This window comes from Microcaecilia unicolor, chromosome 3 (assembly GCF_901765095.1).
Source record: "Microcaecilia unicolor chromosome 3, aMicUni1.1, whole genome shotgun sequence".
NCBI classification, from domain to species: Eukaryota; Metazoa; Chordata; class Amphibia; order Gymnophiona; family Siphonopidae; genus Microcaecilia; species Microcaecilia unicolor.
This window is the reverse complement of record NC_044033.1, coordinates 372,187,523-372,213,409: the sequence shown is the minus strand read 5'-3', so window position 1 is coordinate 372,213,409 and position 25,887 is coordinate 372,187,523. Positions and strand designations below refer to the sequence as shown.

Genomic DNA, 25,887 nt, shown 5'->3' with positions numbered 1-25,887 from the left:
CAGGCTCAGTTAACTGACATTAGGCTGGCTTGAAGTAATCAGTTATAGTCCTCTGTACACTCTTGGGTCTGTGAGTTCCATAGACTACGTCTGCCAGACAGTAAAAACTGTCATAGCACTGACATCCGGTGACCTCCAGATAGGCCCGCACAGTGTTGAGACTCTTCAGCGCTCTTGCAAAAGTGACAGGAGAATGTTGTTGAATTTCGTCAGCATGTGCCTCGTTGCTCATTTCATCATCAGCCGTTGTTGCCTGCGTGTAGGCGCATATCTCGACATCAGTGGTGTCTTCAGCTGTTTGTAGACTGTAATCAACAGCTATGTAGTGATGGAACTCCTCTTCAGTAACACTGGCTGGGATGTCAATAACCTCTTCATCTGACGCGTTTGCATCTGTTTCGTCCCTCTCCACATCCTTAACAAAGCTTGCCCGCTTGTAGCAGTTCACAATGGTTGCCTGTGTAACATGATTCCAGGCTTCTTTCTGCATATTTAGGGAATCCAACAGTGATAGATTACGAGCCAGTTCAACAGCACGTTTATCCTTGCCGGTCTGGTCATCCATAACGTTCATCAGACGACGTAGCACAAGAGCCCGATAATGTTGTTTGAAATTGGATATTATGCCTTGATCCATAGGTTGGATCAGAGAGGTAGTGTTTGGTGGCAGGAAGACCACCTTGACGTTAAGACAGCCTGACATCGTCCCTGTGTGCAGCACAATTATCACAAAGCTGCAAAATCTGACGCTTTTGTGTCCGCATTCTAATGTCTAACTTCTTTAGCCACTGCTTCCAAATTTCCCCAGTCATCCATGAATTTGCGTTAGCCTCGTATGACACAGGAAGTTGCTTAACTTTCTTGAAGCAACGGGGCTGTTTGCTCTTTCCAATGACGAGGGGTTCCAACTTCTCACTCCCATCCATACTGCAGCAAAGGAGGATTGTCAGTCGGTCCTTCGATGTTTTATCTCCAGTAGTTTCAGCATGTTTGAATGCAAGTGTTCCATCAGGAATCGCTCGCCAGTAGAGAACATTTTTGTCAGCACTGAAAATGTCACGAGGTGCAAACTCGTTCGATGGTAGGAAGAACTGAAACAACCCAACTTTCAGCACCAAAGTCATCAGCGTCTTGTTTCTCACCATGCTGCTTCTTGAATGTTATGCTGTTCCCCTCCTTCCATCTTTCCAATCATTCAACAGTGGCTTTGAATTCAGTCAGTGCAAGACTTTCTGCTACCTGGTTAGCTTTCTCCATAAGCAGTGGACCACTGACAGGAAACTGTCTGCTCCTGACTCGAGAAAACCACTGAAGAAGAGCATCTTCTACCTCCTCAGCTTTTCCCACCCGTTTTCGTTTCCGTTGTGGATTTGTGTTGTTTTGCCAGTCTTCCAGAAGCTGGTCTTTCTGATTCAAGACATGTGAAATTTGACTGGGATTGACACCATATTAGCAATAGATGCTTGACTTTGTTTGTTTTCTAATTTTTTAAGAACTTCTATTCGTTCAGCCAGTGTTAAAGTCTTATAGTTCCGCCGCGGCGACGACCCCGGTGTACGCCCTAACAACATTCTTTCGCTAATTCTGCCTGTGGCAGTTAAAGAGGCAGTAAATTTGAAATCTCTTTGGTTGTCACGCGCCAATCGGCTTCCATATTCCATGCGCGCACTCATGCGGAGTCTTTCCTGCAGAGAAGCGGTCTTGAACCATGCATATAAGCGAATCTTGCACTTAGCAGTGGTGCGCTAAACCGAAGTTTGTCCCCATAGAAACTGATGGTGCCAAAAACAGAACCGAAGTACGGCATGCAGTTAAATAGAGCATACTCTTATCCGACGTGCACTTAAATGGACTGCACTGTATATATATTAATTATTTCACAACAAGGGGATCTGATAGAAGCAAACCGCTCATGAAGAGAACAACTAGAGGCTGTCCAGAGATGGGCTTACCTTCTACATGCTGATAAGCACTAACTGCACTAAGGTGAACCCTTACTGAGTTGACCTTGAGACTAGACTCTGATAGGTGTAGAAGGTATTCAAGCAGGGTCTGTGTAGGGCAAGCAAGGGAATCTAGGGCCATGCTCTCACACCACACAGCAAACCTCCTCCATTTGAAAGAATAGCACTTCTTAGTGGAGTCTTTCCTAGAAGCCAGCAAGACCCAGGACAAACCCTCCAAAAGACCCAATGAAGCGAATTCTAGGCTCTCAACATCCAAGCTGCGAGAGCCAGAGACTGGAGGTCTGAATGTAGCAGAAACCCCTCATTCTGTGTGATGAGGGTCAGAAACACCCCAATTTCCACGGTTCTTCAGTAGATAACTCCAGCAGAAACAGGAACCATATCTGCTGCAGCCAGTGCGGCACAATCAGAATCATGGCTCTGCAGTCTTGCTAGAGTTTCAACAAAAGTTTTCCCATCTAGAGGAATGGGAGAATGCGCATACAGAAAACCTGTCCCCCAATTGAGGAGGAAGGCATCTGACGCTAGTCTGTTGTGGGCCTGAAGCCTGAGGGACCTTGTGGTTGATCTGAACGGCAAAAGGATCCACCAAGGGAGTGCCCGGAAGATCTTGTGGGCTATCCCCCTATTGAGAGACCACTCGTGTGGTCCTGCTCAAGTCTGTCGGACAGGGTATTGTTTTTGCCCACCAGATAAGTGGCTCGAAGGAACATTTCATGCTGGGAAGCCCAGTGCCACATCAGACAGCCTCCTGACACAGACTGCGTGATCTGGTGCTCCCCTGCTTGTTGGTGTAATACACAGCAACCTGATTGTCTGTTTGAATAAGTGCTGTTATACATTAACTGGCAAGATAGAGTTCTCTGAGCGTTGTGTCTCAGGAGGAAAATACTTCAGAAACTCTGTATTCACCACATAAATATCATGAATCACAGACTGTCATAGATCTCATTGAATACTCAATATTTGAGACTATGATACAGGTTCCTCATTAGTCAAAAACCTCCAAACTAAACACGATAGAAATTTCTCCTATTCTTCACAATCTTATACTTTGTTATCCACAGGTTATGAAAGGTTATAAATACACCCTATCTGGGCTGTAGCGTTGTCTGGAGGGTATGCTCCATACAGCATACCCTCCACTTTATCAGCTGAGCTCTTCCTGGACTCCATGCTTTGGCTTCTACTTTGGTAGGTGTTACTTGCTCAGTAGTTTGCTTCTGAGGGATTTTGTCCCTCGTTGCTGACTTTGCCTGTACCTGGATTACTCTGTTGCTTGCTGCCTGGCTATTGATTTACCTGTGCCTGGATTACTCTCTTGCCTGCTTCCTGCCTACTGACTTTGTCTGTACCTGGATTACTCTCTTGACCTGCTGCCTGCCTGGCCGGTACGTTCACCACCCCACTTCCAGCTCCGTCTCTTAAGTCCTGCAGGCCACCCACACCTAGGGGCTCAACCTCTGGGGAACGGCGGTCAGCGCAGGTGAAACCCGGGGTTGTTCATCCGCCAAGCAGAACCTGGTCTGTGTACCAGGCTCAGCAGCGCTCTACTTGGTACAAGAACTCACAAGTCTGACACCAGGATCCATTGGGCTGATCTGATGTGAAGATGTGTCATGGGCGTAACATACTCTGTGGAAGCCATGTGGCCCAACAATCTCAACATCTGTCGAGCTGTGACCTGCTGAGAGGCTCAAATCTTGGAAGAGAGTGCAACAAGAGTACCCTCTGGGTACCAAGCAGGGCTCCTATGAATTCCAGTCATTGGACAGGGCAAAGATGGGACTTGCGGTAGTTTAAAACGAATCCTAGTAGCTCGAGCACACAGTCATCTGTATTGGACTCCTAAGCACCGTCCAGAGAAGTGCTCTTTACCAGCCAATCATTGAGATATAGAAACACATTGACTCCCAGTCTGCTTAGAAATGCTGTAACTAGCGCTAAACATTTGGTGAAGACCCTGGGAGCCAACACAAGGCCAAAAGGCAACACACGGTACTAACAGCGATGTGTTCTCAGCTGAAACTGAAGATACTTCCAGTGATCTGGAAGTAATGGGATGCCAGTATAAGCATCCTTTAAGTCTAGAGAGCATAGCCAATTGTTTTCCTGAATCATTTGGAGAAGGGTGCCCATGGAAACCATCCTGAACTTTTCTCAGACTATGTTCAGGGCCCTTAGGTCTAGAATGGGACACATTTCCCCCTGTTTTCTTCTGCACAATAAATACCTGGAATAGAATCTCTGCCCTTCTTCCCCTGGTGGAATGGGTTCGACCACATGGGCCTTTAGAAGGGCTGATAATTCCTGTGCAAGTAATTGCCTGTGCTGATGAATTAATAAGCTCTCGGTGGGCAATTTGGAGGTCTTTGTTACCAACTGAGTGCGTACCCAAGACAGACTATTTGAAGAACCCACCAGTCAGAGGTTATAAGGGGCCACTTTCATGTAAAAACTTTAACCTTCCCCCGATCGGCAAGCCATTTGGGATGGACACTTTTACTGCAGCTATGCTCTGCTGGAGCCAGTCAAAAGCTTGTCCCTTGCTTTGATTGGGGAGTAGCAGGGGCCTTAGGCATACGCTGTTGATGTGAACGAACGAACTGGGGCCGAGCCTCAACAGACTGGCTTCTCTACATGGAGGCGCTGAGGCATAGTCCCCTGGAGCTCCTGGCTCTTTTGAGAGATGATTTCACCATCATGGAATTGTGAGGTAACTGAGGCTTATCAAAACCAGGTGCACTGTGGATCAAATACTGGGCATCGATCTTCTTGTGCATGACCGGGACCGTCAGAGGGGACTCCCAGTTCCTAACAAGGACTTCCTGGAGTACCTCGTGGAGAGGGACAATCACAGCATCCCTAGGAGGAGACGTGTAGTCTAGGACCTCAAGCATCTTGGCCCTGGGCTCATCCTCCACTTCCAAAGGAAAGGGGATAGCACCAGCCACTTCCTTAACAAAAGAAGGGAATGAAAGGCTCAAATCCCATGAGTGCTCATCTTCAGTGTCAGACAATACCTTCTGATGGGAAAGTCAAGACCGAACCTGCCTTGACATGGAGGCGGCCACATCCTCAAGAACAGCATAGAGAAGTCAGTTCCTGCCTCGACTCTGGTGAAGCTTTCTCCACTGATGTTGAGGGAGTGCCGGCTTGAGTGGCAGTTGTAACCGGAGCCACATGCGGCATTGGTGTCGATGGCTGCACCGCAGGCTGAGGGCCAAGCAGGGCTGCAAAGGTAGGCAAGGTTAGGGCTCTTCAGCTTGGAGAAAAGGCGGCTGAGGGGTGATATCAATTCAAGAATGGGCTAAACACAACAAACTTGAATTGATCAGGCGACCCTCAGGGGGAGGAATGCTGGCTTCGGCCTAACCCCTGGTAAGCCTTTCCTCAGCTGAGAGGTGCCCAGCTCTACCACCGGCTGCCTTTCAGGTGCTGTGGAGGACTTGCAGCTCATCTGCATATCCTTATAGCCTTCTCCGGGGTGACACCCAGGTCCACTCCGATCCACTCAGGGCCTCCGCTCTAGGTGCCGTGCGCCAGGGCATTTTTCTCTTTACATCTAATCTTCTTCCCAGTTGCTGAAGTACCTCAGTCATTTATGGCCCCTATTCACATTCTCTTCCTAGCCCTGTCCCTTCCTAATCTTTTCCCTCACCCCCTACTTCTCTCCGCTACAGGAACTCACTGCCCATCCATCGACTTCATCACCTCACCTTCTCTCCTACCCTCTTCCTCCCTCTTGGCGTTTAATCTCCGCCTCTTTCTTCCCTCCATTTTGCCTTCCCCATTCCACCTAAATACCTCTCGCCTTCGACGCCTTCGTGGCCACACCTCTCCTACTCTCCTCCGCTCTCTTTTACTCCTTCTCTTACTCTCAGCCGGTGACATCAATCCCAATCCTGGCCCCCCTCACCAGCTATTATCCCAACTCTACAGATCTCACCGCGACCTCTCTAACCTCATCTCTATTTCTCTACTCCCCTCCTCTTCTCTTGCGCCCTATGGAATGCCCGCTCTATCTGTAACAAACTCACCTATATCCATGACCTCTTTATCTCGCGTCACCTCCATCTGCTCGCCATAACAGAAACCTGGCTCTGCCCTGATGACTCTGCTTCAATCGCAGCCCTGTGCCATGGCGGTTATCTATTTTCACATACTCCTCGCCCTGCTGGCCGTGGGGGCGGTGTTGGACTACTTCTCTCTCCCTCCTCCAGATTTCAACCCCTTCTTCCACCTCAATCTCACTGTTTTTCCTCCTTTGAAGTCCACTCTATCCGCCTTTTCTCTCCTCTGCCTCTTCGAATAGCGGTTATTTATCGTCCCCCTCATAAGTCCCTTTCATCCTTTCTCAGTGACTTTGACGCCTGGCTTGCCTTCTTCCATGATCCTTCCTCCCCCTCTCTCATCCTTGGTGACTTTAATATTCCTGCTAATGATCCTTCCAACTCTTATATTTCCAAGTTACTCGCTTTAATGTCCTCCTTTAATCTCCAACTATGCTCCACCTCCCCCACTCATCAAAATGGTCACTGTCTTGATCTCATCTTCTCCTCCAACTGTTCACCCTCTAGTTTCCTTGCCTCTGATCTTCCCGCCTCTGATCACCATCTTATAATTTTCACACTTAAATCTCCTCCCTCCCAGTCCCATCCTATCTTATCTAATTTATCTAGGAATCTTCACGATATTGACCCTTCATCTCTATCCTCCCATGTTTCAAACCTCCTCTCTACTGTGGCACCATCCACATCTGTCAACGAGGCTGTTTCTTCTTACAACAATACTCTATCCTCTGCCTTAGACACTCTTGCACCTTTGATGACCCGCCCTGTAAGGCGTACAAAACCCCAACCTTGGCTGACTTCTAATATCCGCTACCTACGTTCCTGTACCCGCTCCGCCGAACGCCTCTGGTGGAAATCTCGGGCCCTTGCTGATTTCTTACACTTTAAGTTCATGCTGACCTTCTTCCAATCTGCTCTTTTACGTGCCAAACAGGATTATTATATCCAACTGACCAACTCTCTTGGATCTAATCCTCGACTTCTCTTCACCACATTGAACTCTCTCCTCAAGGTGCCCCCTCCCCCAACTCCCCCTTCATTATCTCCTCAGACCCTTGTTGAATTCTTTCACAACAAGGTTCAAAAGATTAACCTTGCTTTCTCTACCTCACCACCTCTCCCTCCACTAGTCCGTTCCCCTCTCTCTCCTTCCCCTCATTCCCTTTCCTCCTTTCCTGAAGTTACTATTGAGGAAACTACACTTCTCCTTTCTTCCTCAAAATATACCACCTGTTCCTCTGATCCCATTCCCACCCACCTTCTTAATGCCATCTCTCCTGCTCTTATTCCTTTTATCTGTCACATTCTCAACCTCTCACTTTCCACTGCGACTGTCCCTGCTGCCTTTAAACATGCTGTGGTCACACCTCTCCTTAAGAAGCCTTCACTCGACCCTACTTGTCCCTCTAATTACCGACCCATCTCCCTCCTTCCTTTTCTCTCCAAATTACTTGAGCGTGCTGTTCACCGCCGCTGCCTTGATTTTCTCTCCTCACATGCTATTCTTGACCCACTACAATCTGGTTTTCGCCCTCTCCACTCAACCGAAACTGCGCTTACTAAAGTTTCCAATGACCTATTACTGGCTAAATCCAGAGGTCAATATTCCATCCTCATTCTTCTTGATCTTTCCGCTGCTTTTGACACTGTCGATCACAGCATACTTCTCGATACCCTGCCCTCACTTGGATTCCAGGGCTCTGTCCTTTCCTGGTTCTCTTCCTACCTCTCCCTCCGCACCTTTAGTGTTCACTCTGGTGGATCCTCTTCTACTTCTATCCCTCTGCCTGTCGGTGTACCTCAGGGTCCCCTCCTCTTTTCTATCTACACTTCTTCCCTTGGTTCATTAATCTCATCCCATGGCTTTTCCTACCATCTCTATGCTGATGACTCCCAAATCTACCTTTCCACCCCTGATATCTCACCTTGCATCCAAACCAAAGTTTCAGCGTGCTTGTCTGACATTGCTGTCTGGATGTCTCAACGCCACCTGAAATTAAATATGACCAAAACTGAGCTTCTCATTTTCCCCCCCCCAAACCTCCCCGCTCCCCCAGTTTTCTATTTCTGTTGATGGCTCTCTCATTCTCCCTGTCTCCTCAGCTCGAAACCTTGGGGTCATCTTTGACTCTTCTCTCTCCTTCTCTGCTCACATCCAGCAGACCGCCAAGACCTGTCGTTTCTTTCTTTACAACATCCGTAAAATCCGCCCCTTTCTTTCCGAGCACTCTACCAAAACCCTCATCCACACCCTTGTCACCTCTCGTTTAGACTACTGCAATCTGCTTCTTGCTGGCCTCCCACTTAGTCACCTCTCCCCTCTCCAGTCGGTTCAAAACTCTACTGCACGTCTCATCTTCCGCCAGGGTCGCTTTACTCATACTACCCCTCTCCTCAAGACCCTTCACTGGCTCCCTATCCGTTTTCGCATCCTGTTCAAACTTCTTCTACTAACCTATACATGTACTCACTCTGCTGCTCCCCAGTATCTCTCCACACTCGTCCTTCCCTACACCCCTTCCCGTGCACTCCGCTCCATGGATAAATCCTTCTTATCTGTTCCCTTCTCCACTACTGCCAACTCCAGACTTCGCGCCTTCTGTCTCGCTGCACCCTATGCCTGGAATAAACTTCCTGAGCCCCTACGTCTTGCCCCATCCTTGGCCACCTTTAAATCTAGACTGAAAGCCCACCTCTTTAACATTGCTTTTGACTCGTAACCACTTGTAACCACTCGCCTCCACCTACCCTCCTCTCTTCCTTCCCGTTCACATTAATTGATTTGATTTACTTACTTTATTTATTTTTTTGTCTATTAGATTGTAAGCTCTTTGAGCAGGGACTGTCTTTCTTCTATGTTTGTGCAGCGCTGCGTACGCCTTGTAGCGCTATAGAAATGCTAAATAGTAGTAGTAGTAGTAGTAGTGATATGATGGAAGTCTACAAGATAATGAGCGGAATAGAGCGGACAGACGTGAAGCGTTTGTTTACACTTTCAAACAACAATAGAACCAGGGGACACAAGATGAAGCTAAAATATGGTAGATTTAAAACAAACAGGAGAAAGAGTTTCTTTACTCAGCGTGCAGTTGGACTCTGGAACTCATTGCCGGAGAATGTGGTGACAGCAGCTGGTCTTACGGAGTTTAAAGGGGGTTTGGACAGATTCCTGAGGGAAAAGTCCATTAAACATTATTAAATTTTTTTTTTTTTTTTTTGGGGGGGGGGGGGGGGGGGGGGGGGGTTGCCAGGTTCTTGAAGCCTGGATTGGCCGCTGTCGGAGACAGGATGTTGGGCTTGATGGACCATTGGTCTTTTCCCAGTGTGGCAGTGCTTATGTTCTTATGTTCAATGCAACCCATTGTATGAGGAAATCCAGCAGCTCAGGGAGCAAGGCCCGGATGCGCTCATCGAGGGCCAACACCAGAAAAGGCTGAGGTGCCAGCTCAAGCACAGGTTGCAGAACCGTTGGGCGTCGATGCGGGAGCTGGGTCTTGGCTGCTAGGAGACCTGGCCATCAGACGGAGCCGGCGCCGACACTTCTTGGGTGCCGAATCCTTCGACACCCTGGAGTTCTCTTCTTGGCCTTTGCTAGAGTGTCACCAAGGCTCCTCGGTGCCGACGAGGATGACATCAAATCCACACATCACCTCGGGTCGGATCTGACAGTGGACGGTCCCGGGGGCCCTGCACAGCAGGAGGCTTTGAGGCAGGTGGAGATCCACTCGATGCTTCACTGCTCCAGTGTCTAAGGGTCTAGCAGCAACCATGCTTACCAACACGACGTTCGACATCGATGCCAATGCCTCCAACCTCGATGCCAATGTCGAGGAACCAGACTTGGCTCCAAAACTCTGCTCACGTCGAGGGCCTGAAGAGACCTCATATGTGCCCATGCCCACGCCACCACCTCGATGTACGCTGCCATAGACCCCAGCATCTGCAAAATATCCCACGCTGACAGAGCCTGTAAACCCAGCAACCGACGCACCTGGGACTGGATCTTCAGGATGCACACTGCCAGAAGGTGCACCAAGTCCTCGCGTGTATTGAAACGCACTCCCAGGAATTCCAAGGACTGAGAGGGAACCAGCGAGCTCTCGGATGCATTGACAATCCATCCCAACTGCTAGAGAAGGAGAACCACTCGACCTGAGGCGCTCCGGCTTTCCTCTGCCGACTTTGCCCTGATTAACCAATCATCCAGGTAGGGATGCACCAAGATCCCCTCCTGATGCAACTGAGCCGCTACCATCACCATCACCTTGGAGAAGGTTCGTGGTGCTGTAGCAAGCCCAAAGGGCTTCTCATACTGCACCGGTATTGGAGGAGAAAGGGCGGGAAGAAATCCCGCCCTCTCGGGGACCAGGAATAGCATCCCACCAACAAACTCCCTGCAATCCTCCTAAATTGCCTTGGTGCTGGCTTCCTTCCCTCCACCCCCCCCCACCCCAAGATGGCAGCTACAAAAGCAAAGGCACCAAAACCGGCGCCAGAAACCAAAGCACTCACTGCCACCCAGGCGTTTCCTATGTTACAGATTTTTTTTTTTTTTAAAGAGAATGGTGCTCTGTTCTCACCAGGGGCCTTTTGCCTGAAGGAACTTCTCCCAGAGAAGGGGGAAGAAGGCCGAGGCGCACTGCTCAGGGCAGAGGGGAGTGGGGGGAGGGACCTGGAGCGTACACCCCCCCAAAAGAGGCGCAGGGGCCAAGAGCCCGAGACCAATGCAGTTGTTTCTCTCCTAAGGAGGTTTCTTTTTGTTTTTTTTACTAAACCACTACGCAAGATCCCTAAAGGGAACCTTTAAACCTAACTAAAACCAAGGGGCCAAAACCAGTACACCCACCAAAAATATGGCGCAGGGTTGCACAGCACCTACCTCTGCTGGGAGACTGAGAAATACTGAGCAGGTCAGGGTTGCACAGTCCCTTATATAGGAGTGCTGTTCAATAATTCTCAGTCTCCCTCTGCTGGTAAGAGTGCATATTACCCACTCGTAGGGAATGGTCTGGAGAAAACGATAAGGAATTATTCATATAAATTTATGCCAGCATTTCAGCCTGCTTCTTGAATGTGGAAGCCCACTGAAAATCCACAAATCCTATATAATAATTCTCACCTCCAAAGTTCTGTCTTGCTGCCTGGGACCGTGGCTCCTTCCGAGTTGGTCTGCTAGGCTCCGTAGATCAGGCTGACATCACCGTAGCCATTATATCAACTTCAGAACCCGGGAAAAAAAAACATGCCTCACAGCTGATGCATGTCCAGAGGAGGGTCGCTGGACATGGGTGGCTGGAGGGGGGGGGGGGCAGGGGAGAGAGGAGGGTCGCTGGACATGGGTGGCTGCAGGGGAGCCGAAGAAAACCTTGATAGCGCCCGTTTCATTTGTGTCAGAAACGGGCCTTTTTTTTACTAGTAAATAGATAAATTATCTGTATATCTTTATGTGGGCCGCTGGACTGCCAAATATTGATCCCCACAGATAATATATGCTTTGTTTGTTTTTGTCTACACCTCCTGAGCTTTGTAAGTGATATACTATTTGGTGCTTCCACCATTACGAGGGCAATGTTCAGATAACCTGTGTAGCTGCAAAATCTGAAGGTAGTTTGTACTTGTGTACCATGCTACTAATTTTGAAACAGAACAATGTGGATAATTCCCCTTTAAAAATTGCCTGTGGGCAAAATTTGCAGGAAAAAATATGTATAGCCTTGAATCTTTATGCACCGTTTTTCTGCTTTGCCCCGCTACACCTGGGAACGCCTCCCCTCAATCCAGCCAAAAATGCCTATGCTTTTGTAAATCTGCATGTATTGTTTAGCTAGGTCAGTTTAAAAGGATAAATCACTATATAATTGGTAAATGGTGTTGAAAACTGCCCTTATAATGGCAGTCACATTTCTTTGTTGTAACAAATAAACAAGCATGTTCCTTTCAGGCCTTAGAAACATAGGTTTTTAGTTTTTGTAGATTTTCTACTACACTACCTGTCATAACTTCCAATCACCACGGATTGTCCACTAGGGCTGGTGGCTGCTGCCGTGAACTCTTTCTCTGAAGGATCACGACTGTAATCAAAGGCCTGGATCACTTGACCCTCCTTTCCATAAGCCACAATCTTCTTGTCACAGCCTGCTGCCACAATGCTGTTGGAGGCCCAGGCCAAGGCATAAGGTGGACAGGGATGCGTCAGGAGTTTACCCTAAAAATCAACCCAAACAGAGCCACTGAGAAACCCATCTTATTGGGACAAACATGAAACCAAAGCTCTTTCACTGAATCTTACTTGCAATCACACCAAAGCTGGGAAGTTTAATACATACACCACATGAACCTATTGTTAATAAACAGAACATATAGAGGACTAAGGTAGTGCAATAAAAACAGGGTAAACTAATAATAGCACACACAAATACACAAAAAGCTTGGGAGAGAGGAGGAGAAGTAGTCTAGTGGTTAGTGCAGTGAGCTGAGAACCTAGAGATCCAGGTTTGATTCCCACTGTGGCTCCCTGTGATCCTGGGCAAGTCACTTAACCCTCCATTGCCCCAGGTACAAACAAAATTAAGATTGCGAGCCCACTAGGGACAGAGAAAGTACCTGCATATAATACATGGAAACCATTTTAATTGTATCACAGAAAGGCAGTGAATCTAGAATTTAATCTGTCTTGGGATTTTGCTCTCAGTGGACCCCAGGGAATGGTACCAATTGAAGTATTTAGAAGAGAGCAACAAATGGGGCAAAGTGTACCTCAGTTGGTTGGAGCAGAGTCATAAGGATGAATTGGGTGCTTTGGGCCCCTTATTTCTTGATGCAAAAACCTTGAGGGAACGGAACAGTTTAGGGGGTGAAGAACTTTTGTGCACGAGGAGCGGGACCTGGGTGTGATCTTATGTGATGATCCTAAAGTGGCCAAACAGGTAGAAAAGACGATGGCGAAAGCTAGGATGCTTGGGTGCACTGGGAAATGAATGTCTAGTACGAAAAAGGAGGCGATGATGGTGAGACTTCATTTAGAATATTTTGTACAATTCTGGAGATTGCATCTTCAAAAAGATATAAACAGGGTGGGAGAGTAGAGGGGAGGTTAGAGAGGGAAGGGGAGAAAAATGATGAATGTAACTAAGTTGATGCAATGGTGAGTTGCAGTAAAAGGAGTTATAATATATGATGTTTATTACTATGTAAACTGTATCTTTATTTGAAAGTTGAATAAAAATCTTAAAAAAAAAAAAATAAGATATAAACAGGATGGAGTCAGTCCAGAGGGCAGCTACTAAAATGGGCAATGATCTTCGTCATAAAGCATATGGGGCCAGAGTTAAAGATCTCAATATGTATACTTTGGAAGAACAATGGAAGAGGGGAGATATGATGAGTGAAAGCTCTGGAACAAGGGGGCATAGGATAAAGGTGAAAGGAGGGCAGACTCAGAAGTAATCTGAGGAAATATTATTGGGTGGTGAATTCGTTGAACAGCCTCCCAGTGGAAATAGTGGAAAACAGTATCTGAATTCAAGAGCACTTGGGACAAATACATAGGATCTCCAAGGGAGTGATAGGGAGAGTAGGTGGAATGAATGAGCAGACTGGATAGGTCATATAGTCTTTATCTACCTACATTTTTCTCTGTTTCTATGAGAGCTTAGGGTTCTTCTTAGTACCAAATACCCAGGCAGACAGCAACATCCTTCTCCATCTATTATTCACCAGGGCAAAAGTAATCAGGTCACGAGTCACACTTGCTAAGTACACAATGATCCTTTCCACCTGACACACCCATGTACACTCACATATTAAATCTACTGCAGAATCATACTTGTACACTACAGAACATAGCATATTTTCTAAGTGCTTATGTAGAGCCTTCTGGTCACATGAAGAGAAGTGTTATGAGGTGCTAGCTATTTTAAGCAAAACATTATTCTATTTAGATTAAAAAAGAAAAACTGCATGGGAATCTAGAAACAAGGTGATGTTAGTCTAGCAAAGATACTTCTCATTATCCACTTTACAGGAGCAGAAAGAACTGTTTATATCATTGCTGTTTTGGTACTTTACATGTCTATGCATCTTAAAAGAAAGATCAAGTTAAGAGAGTAAATTATTGGGAATGCAGTTGCTGGTTAAAAGATACGGGATACTGGACTAGATGGATCATTGGTCTGACCCAGTATGGCTACTTTTAAGTTCTTAAGACATCATACTTGCAAGAGTTGGTGTGCTAGTGAGGAAATTCCTAAGGAAGCACATTCCTACCTGAGACTCTCCAGATCCTTCATCATCAAAGAAGTAACGCACAATAGTCCCATCTGCATGGCCTGAGAGGATTCCTTTCCCTGACACACTGAGAGAGAAAAATACAAATGAGAGGCAAAAAGAGACAGAGAAAATGTAGAAAAAGAAAGTAAAAGAAGATCAAATTAAATACAGAAACGAGAAAAGACAAGATAAAAGAGTGGAGACAAAGACAGGAAGAGCGTTAAAGGAGGAAAGGAAATGTAAGCAAATAGGAAAGAAGAATACAGCAAGAAAGCAAAGAGAGAGAAAGGTAAGGAATGTTAAGATGAACAAATGAAAACGCTGGACACACAAAAAAAAAAGCTAAAAGATTGTAAATGCATATCAAATTCTTTCTCAATTTCATAGTAGAACTGTACTTACTTGGATGTTAAGGAAACCACATACGAGTCTGTTCCATAAATGGTTGAAGATTTGTTTGTTTTTGTATTTGCTAATCGAACCTGAGTGAAAAGAAGGCCAGGATGATAACATCCACAAAGCTAAAATAAATGGGGGTTTGTTCCATGACATAAAACAAAATGACGACATTATAATAAGAAAACAAAGACAAATGTTATCTTCCTGTATTACATAAAAACACATTAGTAAAGATTATAGTGTGTGATACTGGAGGCAAAAGCACCCGAGACACAGATATAAACACCATTAAACTCTGTCTAGACAGAAAGGTGATGCCATACAAGACTGTTAGGATCTGCCCGACACTGGCAAATTACTGTGCAAGAAGAGATGCAGCTCCTAACAAAGTGGTTGCAGGCAACCCCTCCATATGGCAGCAGATATTACTGAAAGGGCAATACCTGATTTTATCCCCTCAGCAATTAGAAAGTATAACACATAATCACAGCATTTTCATCCTCTGCAAAATGAAAGGAGTTGGTGTCGGAGCTAGGAAAATAGTTCAGGGTTCTCAGCTTGCCAGTATTTAACAGTGAGCTGGCCATCTAGACTAGGCACTGATATTCTGAGAGAGCACTGTTTCTTCTCGATTGAGTAATAAGAACATAAGCACCGCCATACTGGGAAAGGACCACGGGTCCATCAAGCCCAGCATCCTGTCTCCAACAGTGGCAAATCCAGGCTTCAAGAACCCGGCAAAACCCATTAAAAAAAAAATTTAATCTTTAATAATGTTCAATGGACTTTTCCCTCAGGAATCTGTCCAAACCCCCCTTAAACTCCGTAAGGCCAGCTGCTGTCACTACATTTTCTGGCAACGAGTTCCAGAGTCTAACTACACGCTGAGTAAAGAAAAACTTTCTCCTGTTTGTTTTAAATCTGCCATATTCTAGCTTCATCTTGTGTCCCCTGGCTCTATTGTTGTTTGAAAGTGTAAACAAACGCTTCACATTCGTCCGCTCTACTCCGCTCATTATCTTGTAGACTTCTATCATATCACCACTCAGCCGCCTTTTCTCTAAGCTGAAGAGCCCTAACCTTCTCAGTCTTTCCTCATAAGGAAGTCGTTCCATCCCTTTTATCATATTCTATGTCAGTGCCCTATCTCTGATACTCAGAACAAAATGCTCCTTACCTTTCCTTCAGCAAGGCCAAAGACTATGGCATTCTCAGCTGGCCACAATAAACAGGTAACTGCACTCTGTGTCATGAAAATGAACAAAAGAGAGAAAAGCAACAGGTTACAATCATCAAATAAATAGAACCTTTAATAACAAAAAAATAAAAAATTAAACTCATAGGCAATAACAAATTTCATGATTAAATGGCCAGGCTTAGCAATGTCATGCATCCAGTACTGACATAATCACTTGTGCAGAAACAAAACCTAGCAGGACCAATTACAAGATGAATGATACAGTGAGGCTGCAGTGTGCTTTACAAACCAATGCAATACACCAAATGAGCAGAGTCAAAAGAGGGACTGCACTACATTCCACCATTGTGTCTCTCAAATTTCAATAGAGATTTAAGTTGGGTCTCAGCCTGGGTGTTCCGCTACAGAAACTGAGACAGGTCAGCACTGGGTAGGGCAATCTCTCCATACTCAACCACAGTTAGAAAGTGTGTTCTATATAAAGACTGGAAACAGGTTACACTTTACCGTCTGAATGAATTTGTTGCAGATGACCTTTTTATCACCCCTGCAAAGAAAGAAAGAAAAGATGCCAATTTTCTTACAATGGTGTTCATGTAATTCATTTACCACATGCTGTTAGTTTAGCCAGTACAATATGACAAGACCCCACAGTTACTTACTTGGTAAAGAGATTTTGCTTTAAAAGAAACACATTCATATTTCTTTGCTAATCTATTACCCAATGCAAAAAATGTGAAGAGGACCACTATCACTGCAATGCAATTTGGCAACATCAACCATAGTTCATTCTACATTGACTGCATAAAATGAGCACAACTCAACTTGTTTACTGATGTTTATTTCTATGTACCCAAATCAAGAAACAATCAAAATAATATCTACATGTGTATTTAGCAGGTAATGTACTACAACCAATAAAAAGTGGTGTATAGTGGAATGAGATGAAAGTAGTCATAAGAAAGGGGCTGATTTCAATTGCAACCTTTCAGAACTAGTTAGAGAGAGAAAAAACATGAGGAATAAAATTAAGGCTCTGGAGAAAAACGTAAGCAAAATCCATCTAAGAGAATATTTAAGGAAATAGAAAGAGTGAGACACGAGTTGCAGTTAGGGGACTTGATCAATTGCCTACCAGATGGCTAGAACAAAACAAAACGAAGTTCTTAGTTTGATAACAAGGAAGCACAGTTTTGGCAGAGTATAGTGATGTGGTAGCCGTGTTAGTCCACTTTTAAAGGTAAATCAATAGAAATAGAATAAAACATAAAAAATAAAATAAGATGATACCTTTTTTTATTGGATTAACAATTCATTTTTTGATTAGCTTCAACGGTAACCCTTCTTCATCAGATCAGAAATAAGCAAATGTTGATAAACAACAGCATATATAAGTGAAACATCAAAGCATTCCAAATACAGTCTCTTTTACTGTTCTGGGATCTTACTTGTAACCTGGATTTGCCACTGTTGGAAACAGGATATTGGGCTTGATGAACCATCAGTCTGTTCCAGTATGGCAACGCTTATACTCTTACATAATCTAAGACTGTACGTTCAGAAGACTAACCTGGATGGAGCAATGGATGCACTTTTGGGGATGCTCCCTGTACTTGAGCTTACTGCTGGCAGATAATCCACAGCTCTTAGACATGCACAGTACTCACAGAAAAACATATGAAGCACCTAGACCTAGGGTTATGGCAATGAGTGAGACTGGTCAGGCAGCAGAGGAGGAGGAAGTGGAACGAGGTGCCACTGCTCTTCTCTTTTGTTTGTTTTTTCAAAAGAGATCTTTATTAAAATCCCAATGCAAAACATTCACAAGTAACAATAAAAATTTTTTATAAAGCACATTACCATACAACACTGCAAAATGGAATTACAATGCAGAAATATCAACCACAAGTGCACAACTCCCATAAGTTGAACAAGAAAATGTGAACGAGATACAGTGAACAAGTTCCCCACCTCTAGTCATTTAAAAAGTTTATAAAGTATTTCCATCCCCACCCCCACACAGATCCCAAGTAGCATAAATAACAGGAACAGGGAAGGCAATGTTCCTAGCACAAACAAATCTGCTTTGTCACCCCACTGGTGAAGAGGAACAAAAAGTATATAAGAACATGAATAGCCATACTCGGTCAGACCAAAGGTCCATCTAGCCTAGTATCCTGTTTCCAACAGCGGCAAAGCAAGGTCACATGTACCTGGCAGAAACTCAAATGATGGCAACATTCCATGCTACCAATCCCAGGAAAGCAGTTGCCTCTCCATGACTGTCTCAACAGCAGACTATGGACTTTTCCTCCAGGAATTTGTCCAAACCTTTTTTAAACCCAGATATACTTTACTACATCCTCTGGCAAAACTTTTGTCAGAAAGAAAATGCATAAGCTGGGTGTACACACAGAAATCCTGCTGAGGTGTCTGCCAGGGCAGCAAAAGGAACTAGCCTCTCATCCTCAAACAGTTGTCCCCAGACAGATGTTTTTACACAATGGGAGGCTAAGCTAATGTGAACCTGGGGGGGGGGGGGGGGGGGGGGGGTGAAGAAACCTGTAAAATGTATTGGATATTTTCCTGCATTGATTATGTTATGAAGTATATTTCTCCTATTTGGCCAGCAGGTGGTATTTATTTGCTGTAAAGCTGTTAACCGGGTGTTCTTTCTTTAAATGTGACACAAACAGGAAGCAAGAAGCAGTATATATTTGAAATCTTGCTGACTAGGCTCCGATTGGCCCAGCAGCTCATCTCATTTGGACTTTACTGGTTTTGAGTTCAGTTTCAGCCTGGGAGAAGAGAAAGAGAGAGCTCTTTGCTGAAGCCCATTATATTTGATAACAGGTGAACAGCTATTTATGTCCTGATCTCCCCAGTTACTTTCTAGGAAGTATGCAAATGTTTAGTTCGTTTTCTAATTGATCCATTTTTCAGTTACTTGTTACTGTCTGCTTGCTAATTGCACATTTTTTTTTTTTTGCCCACTGTTCCAAGTTCTGAGAATAAACATATTTGTTTGTTCGTTCTGCCTGTCTGGACTGATAATGAATCCTGGTGGTTTGTGTGTTTGGTCTGTGAGTGCTTCCTGGGAACTGTGGGACCACTGGGAGTGTGGCTCCAGTATCCTGGAAATCACTGGGGATAATTTGAGAGCGGGAGACTCGCTCAGAGGCAGTTATGACCCAGTCATGGGAGGGAGGTGCTAGTATAGAGCACAAGCAGCAGTGCAGTCGGACCTGAGCTGTGCTGCGATGGACCCTCTAAGTGGCCACAGGGTAGCTAGGCGTTTCGTGATGGGGGGAAACAGTGCATTATTAATAATAGGAGTGTAACGCAAAATATGATTATCAGAATTAGGACAAAGGGAATCCCAATAATGGAAATGTGAATATTGAGGGACTTAATTCTGAGGCCAAACCTTGCAGATGGCAAGGAAGCCAATTAAATGTTGCAGCTTCTTGGGGCTCAAAAACCATTGCTCAAGTGAAACCCAAAGCTTATATGGAACCATTCAACAGCAGCCTTAGCTTGTGCTGTCCTTTCATCAAATAAATTTAGAACTACAAGAACCCCAAGAGGCATATTTTCAAAGCACTTTGTAATTACAAAGTTACATAGAGGTGTACTTTCAAAGCACTTTGACTTACAAAGTTCCATAATAATCTATAGAACTTTGTAAGTGTAAGTGCTTTGAAAATGAGCCCCCAAGCCTCCTATCTCAATAAAGGAGGTCCTGGGCAGCCTGGGATGCTTAATGTTTCAGATATTAATCTGTCCTGTAATTTAGAGAAGTACGTCTGGGACAAACGAAGCGCGAGAACTTGGAAAAGATACATTGTGAATGGGAGAGCATTCATTTTCAAGGTGGCCATTCTTCCAAAATCAGGACAAATCCATCCAATCCCATCACTCCAAATCTCTGAAAATCTCTTTAATTAATGGCAGGTAGTTAGCAGAAAAAAGGATTCCAAACATTTTGGTTAAAGTTACCCCCAAATAACGCAGCCCTCATTCAACCCACTTAATGGAGAAGTATTTCAAGATTTCCAATAAGAGCTGAGGAAGACCAACAGCCATTCCCTCTGTTTTGAACATGCTGACCTTAAACTCGGAAACTGCAGAGTAGGACAATTTCTTTCAGGAAATTGGGCAAAGATAACACATCAACCACAAATAATGCAATTTTGAACTCCTTATCCCCTACAGAAACCTCAAGGCATCTGGATTAGCACACGTGGCTGAGGCAAATGGTTCCATGACCACAGCAAACAGCATAGGCAAGAGAGCACATCTCTGCCTAGTCTCCCTAGTGAGATCAAACTTGTGCAAATTACCCCCATCAACACACACACAGAGGCTCTAGGGGCTGTATATAATGCCTGAACCCATCCTCGAAAATACGATCCTAACCAAAACTTGGTCAACACTTGTCTCAAATGTCCAGACAGCCCGGTCAAATGCCTTCTCAGCATCTAGCCCGAGAAGGCATATGGGTATCTTATCCCTTCAAGACAAATAAATCAAATCCACTATCCTATGGACATTATCTATGGCCTGATGCTCAGAAATAAATATTACCTGGTCTGGATGAACCAACAAGGGTATAACAGCAGAGAGCCAACTGGCCAAAACCTTAACCAAGATTTTCACATCAGTGTTGAGCACCGAGATTGGACGATAAGAGGCACACTCTGTCCTGTCTACCTGGCTTAGGGGTCCTTTTACAAAGGCGCACTGAAAAATGGCTTGCGGTACTGTAGGCATGGTTTTTGGGCGCATGCAGATCCATTTTTCAGTACGGCTGCAAAAAATGCCTCTTTTTTTGCCGAAAATGGACGTGCAGCAAAATCAAAATTGCTGTGCATCCATTTTGGGTCTGAGACCTTCCTGCCAGACACAGACCTAGCAGTAAAGAATTTGAGCGGTAATGATATATGCACATCAGAAGCCACTTTGTGCGCATCAGCTACCCACGCCAGAAAATAAAAAATATTTTTCAGACACAAGTACGTGCACCAAAATTGAAATTACAAGGGCCACATGGTAACCGGGTGGTAAATCCAATTTGGCACGCGTTGAGCGTGCGTAGATGCCTACATGGCTTAGTAAAAGGGGCCCTCAGGTAGGACCACTATCCAAGCCTCTAACATGAACAGAGGAAGAGCCTCTCCATCCCTGATGAAATTAAATACTTCAGCCTCTAACAGTGCCTACTCCACTGCAAATGCTTTAAAAGAATTCACATGTGAAGCCATCCAGACCAGGCAACTTGCCAGTAGGTAAGGCCTTAATCACCTTAATTTTCTAGAACTGTAATGGCTCCTTCTAAACTATTCTACTGTTCCCTGTGTCACCATCAGCAGGGCAGTATGATCCCAAAACAGTACAATACATTTTATGCTGCTTATCCTAGAAATAAGCAGTGGATTTTCCCCCATATTAATAATGGCTTATGGACTTTTCTTTTAAGAAGTTTTCAAAACCTTTTTTTAAACCCTGCTAAACTGCTTTTACCACATTCTCTGGCAATGAATTCCAGAGTTTAATTACACATTGAGTGAAGAAATATTTTCTCCGATTCATTTTAAATTTACTACTTTGTAGTTCATTGAATTCCCCCTAGTCCTAGTATTTTTGGAAAGAGTAAACAAGCGATTCACGTCTACCCATTCCATTCCACTCATTTTATAGACCTCTATCATATCTCTACTTAGCCGTCTTTTCTCCAAGCTGAAGAGCTCTAGCCACTTTAGCCTTTCCTCATAGGGAAGTCATCCCATCCCCTTTATCATTTTCATCACCCTTCTCTGTACCTTTTTAGAGATGCAGTGACCAGAATTGCACAAAGTATTCGAGGTGCGGTCGCACCATGGACCGATGCAAAGGCATTATAAATGTTCTCATTTTTGTTTTCCATTCCTTTCCTAATAATACCTAACGTTCTGTTTGTTTTCTTAGCCACTGCCACACACTGAGCAGAGGGTTTCAACGTACCTACGATGTCACCTAGATCCCTTTCCTGGTTGGTGACTCCTAATGTGGAACCTTGCATCACGTAACTATAGTTCAGGTTCCTCTTTCCCACATGCATCACTTTGCACTTGCTCACATTAAACATCATCTGCCATTTGGATGCCCAGTCTCCCAGTCTTGTAAGGTCCTCTTGTAATTTTTCACAATCCTCTTGCGATTTAACAACTTTGAATAACTTTGTGTCATCAGCAAATTTAATTACCTCCCATCTCTAGATCATTTATAAATATGTTAAAAAGCAGCGGTCCCAGCACAGACCCCTGCGGAACCCCACTATCTACTCTTCTCCATTGAGAAATACTTACCATTTAACCCTACTCTCTGTTTTCTATCTTTTAACCAGTTTTTAATCCACAGTAGAACATTACTTCCTATCCCATACCTCTCCAATTTCCTCTGGAGTCTTTCATGAGGTACTTTGTCAATTGCCTTTTGAAAATCCAGATACAAAATATCCACCAGCTCACCTTTATCCATATGACTGTTCATCCCTTCAAAAGAAATGCAGTAGATTGGCGAGGCAAGATTTCCCTTCATTAAATTCATATTAAGAGACTCGATATATCATCGCCTTTCTGTGGTTTTTACAACTACGTTCAAAGTGGTTTACATAGTATATACAGGGTACTTATCTGTACCTGGGGCAATGGAGGGTTAAGTGACTTGCCTTGAGTCACAAGGAGCTGCAGTGGGAATCAAGCCCAGTTCCCCAGGATCAAAGTCCACTGCACTAACCACTAGGCTACTCCTCCACTTCACTGTTGGCTGTATTATTAATCCATGCTTTTGAATATGCTCTGTAATTCTGTTCTTTTTTTTTTTTTTTTTTTTATTTGTTTATTAATTTCAATATAATTAACAAGCATAACTTGTTTATGAAATACAGCTAAAGAAATTGTGCCATATAATTAATTAAACAAAGGAAATATTTAGCTTCCTCAGACCACAATTCAAAAATGGAGGAACAAAAGAATAGAGAAGATTACAAAGTGGAAATAAATATTAAGGAAATATTCGCTGCATACTCCCAATCAAAATTACTTATTAGATGTTATTTAAGTTGCTTTAAATCTAAAAAAGATTTTAACTGATCTGGTGAATAGAAAACATACTTATTTAAACCCAACTTAACATTACATTTGCATGGATAGGCAAGAAAAAAAGAACCCCCTATCTCCAATGTCCTTTTTCTCATTGCCAGGAAAAGTTTTCTTTTTTGCTGGGTTTGCTTTGTAACGTCCGGGTATATCCATATCCTTTCTCCTCCAAAAGGTGTAGTGGAATTTTTGAAGTAGTTTCTCATAATGGCATTCAAGTCCTGCTCAAATACCAGAGAAACTATGAGGGTCGCTCTGTCAGTACATTTATCTAAAGTTTGTTCTAATAGAGCAGATATGTCCAAATTGCCATTTGTTTGCGGCAGATTCTGTTTTTCCCCAGTCTTCTCCATAGGATTCCCAATATAGTAAATTTTATTTACTGGCGGCAAACTTTCAAGGGGAAACTTTAAAATCTCATTTAGATATCTTCTAAAGAGATCAGAAGGAGAATTTCCTAGGAGTTTTGGGAAATTAAGCAATCGTAAATTTAGTCTTCTATTGTAGTTCTCAATCTGTTCAATTCTGCGCCGAACATCTCCACTATCTCTTATTGCTGCATTCTTAAATTCATGTAACAAATCTACTTCTTTCTGGATATTCGTAATCTTTGTTGAAGTTTCTATTTTAACTTGCTCTATCGTAACTTTCAATTCCTCAAATTTTTCATTCATGGCATGAACTTCCCCAGACGTTTTTAACAACGTTTCATTCATTCTACTCAACATAGTCCAAATCAAATCTAAATTTACCTCCGGTTTTCCTCCCGAGATAATCTTCTCAGGACTCGGCAGCAAACATTGCAGCTCAGGTCCCTCAACTGGCGCCTCTCCAACCACACTTCCGGTGGTGTATGGGGTCGCCCCAAGGGCTGCTGACGCTGCCGGACACGGAGGAAGCAACTGCGATGGAGGAGACAGGGAGGTTTCATCAACCGGTGGAGACTCCGCTTCTCCGGTGCGTTCCACTACGGTATTACCTTCCCTTGATACTTGGGAGAGTGATAACAAAAATCGATCCAAACTTAGTTGGGTTGGTGTTGAGGTAGCGGAGGGTAAGGGATCCTTCTTCACCACCCCTTTTCTCTTTGTATGCGGCATTTTAGAAGAGGAAAATCACTTTGCCCAAGTAAGTTGGAACGCTGTTACAACAGCTCTATGCAGCGGCAGCCATCTTGTTCCCCTCACTTACGTCTTGATTCCAGCAGCTCTGTTCTTTATAACAGTCTCTACCATTTTGCCTGATGTGCCAAAATATCTGAAGTTAAGGATTTACTTGCAGCTCTTGAATAAATAACACTACCAATATCCACAGTAAGCAGTAAAAAGTCCCAGTGACCATGGTTTTATAAAATGGAATTTAGCAGGATTCCTCCCAAAGCTTCTTTTTTTTTTTTTTTTTAATATTTTGATTATTGAATTAAAGCTATTACACCTGTCTGTACCAGCAACTATACAGTATTATCCCACAAGCTCCACTTCTTCTCCCTGCTCTTCTTTTTTACTTTTGATGGTTTCATCAGCAGTGGGGATGGAGGCACGAACTGGTGTAGTGAAGGATTGATGTGGGAGTATTTGGAAAATGCTGGGGAGCTGAATAGGGGATTGATGAGAAGCAAAAGCCGAGAAGGGATTCAACTTTGCAAGAGAGGTACTGAGAAAGGATTAGCGAGAGACATATGTTCACTATATGCATTGTCTTATGGTTTTGTTATCCCTATTCATTATCGCTTTGCTGATAGCTATGAAAGACATACAGTAAATACCAAATACACAAAGACTGGAGAGGGAAGGTAATGTCAGAGGGATATAAAGAACACCTTTCCAATTTTGTTTTCCTCTGGATTTACACTGCACATTTTACATACAGTACACCCCAGCAGCAGCCTCTATGGAAAAGACTGGTGAAAAGAATCTGCTGACAGAAAAGTAGCACCTATGTATCCATCCCTTTAATCTACATTGAAAGGGGCTAAAGACAGAAACAAGTATATTGTGAATATACTGCATTACCATATTCTTAGCATACTGTGTGCTGCTGCTGGTATATTCAGGAAAGATAAATGGAAATGATTGTCAGGGTACTTACTGACTTACTCTACTATATATCCTCACACATAAAAGTAACTAGTAATGCACATGGCAAGGACACCACAGAATGAAGATAATGGAATACTTTACCATTCCTCCCCAATTTTGTAGACATAGATGATGTTGTCTGTCTGCCCAATAGCAATTTTAGTGGAGTCAGGTGAGAATGCCATTCCTTTTACCACATAGCTTTTCTTGCCATACTGCAGGAAATGGAATAAAGTTACCAAAAGTTACACAACTAAAACTATCAAAGTAAAAAGCAACTATTTACTTTTTACTTGATTTCCACTTTCCATTTTAAAAAAAAGGCGATTTTCTAAGCCAGTATTTCTCTTTTATTCAACATTTATTCTTAAACATTTTCAAGACCCAATGAAAACAAAACCACACTCCTACCTTTTCTTATCATCTACTTCCTCTTCCCCCCCCCCCCCCCACTACACTTATCCAAAACATTAAGGCCATATGCACAAAAGTCCCCTTAAAGAATCTGTCTGTATTTCCACCTCGGTAAAAATTATCAAATTTGAAAATTCAGAGGAATTCCCAAAGCAAATTGAATGCAAATGAGCTGCTTGCTGCTTTTGCAAACAGGCTCATTTGCATGCAATAGGGGGGGAAGCCAGTCGGTCAGCTGAGCAAACACAGAACAGCCATTCGCTAAGAGTGGTTGTTCTGCTCATGCTTCAGATGTCTTTCATACACACAGACTTTTTTTTGTTTGTTTTCTGCAATAAAAAGTGCTAGATC

The 25,887-nt window shown here is 43.9% G+C and overlaps 1 protein-coding gene across 1 annotated transcript in view; it reads right to left on the bottom strand.

Moving 5' to 3' along the window:
- Positions 1 to 25,887, bottom strand: part of IFT172 (intraflagellar transport 172) — a 335,758-nt gene that overhangs the window by 299,219 nt on the left and 10,652 nt on the right. The window contains exons 3-8 of the mRNA XM_030198582.1: positions 25,225 to 25,337; positions 16,413 to 16,452; positions 15,885 to 15,950; positions 14,711 to 14,790; positions 14,306 to 14,393; positions 12,031 to 12,245 (exon numbers count right to left, since the gene is read on the bottom strand). Coding sequence (XP_030054442.1) covers positions 12,031 to 12,245; positions 14,306 to 14,393; positions 14,711 to 14,790; positions 15,885 to 15,950; positions 16,413 to 16,452; positions 25,225 to 25,337 — 602 coding nt within the window. The remainder of the gene's footprint in view (positions 1 to 12,030; positions 12,246 to 14,305; positions 14,394 to 14,710; positions 14,791 to 15,884; positions 15,951 to 16,412; positions 16,453 to 25,224; positions 25,338 to 25,887) is intronic.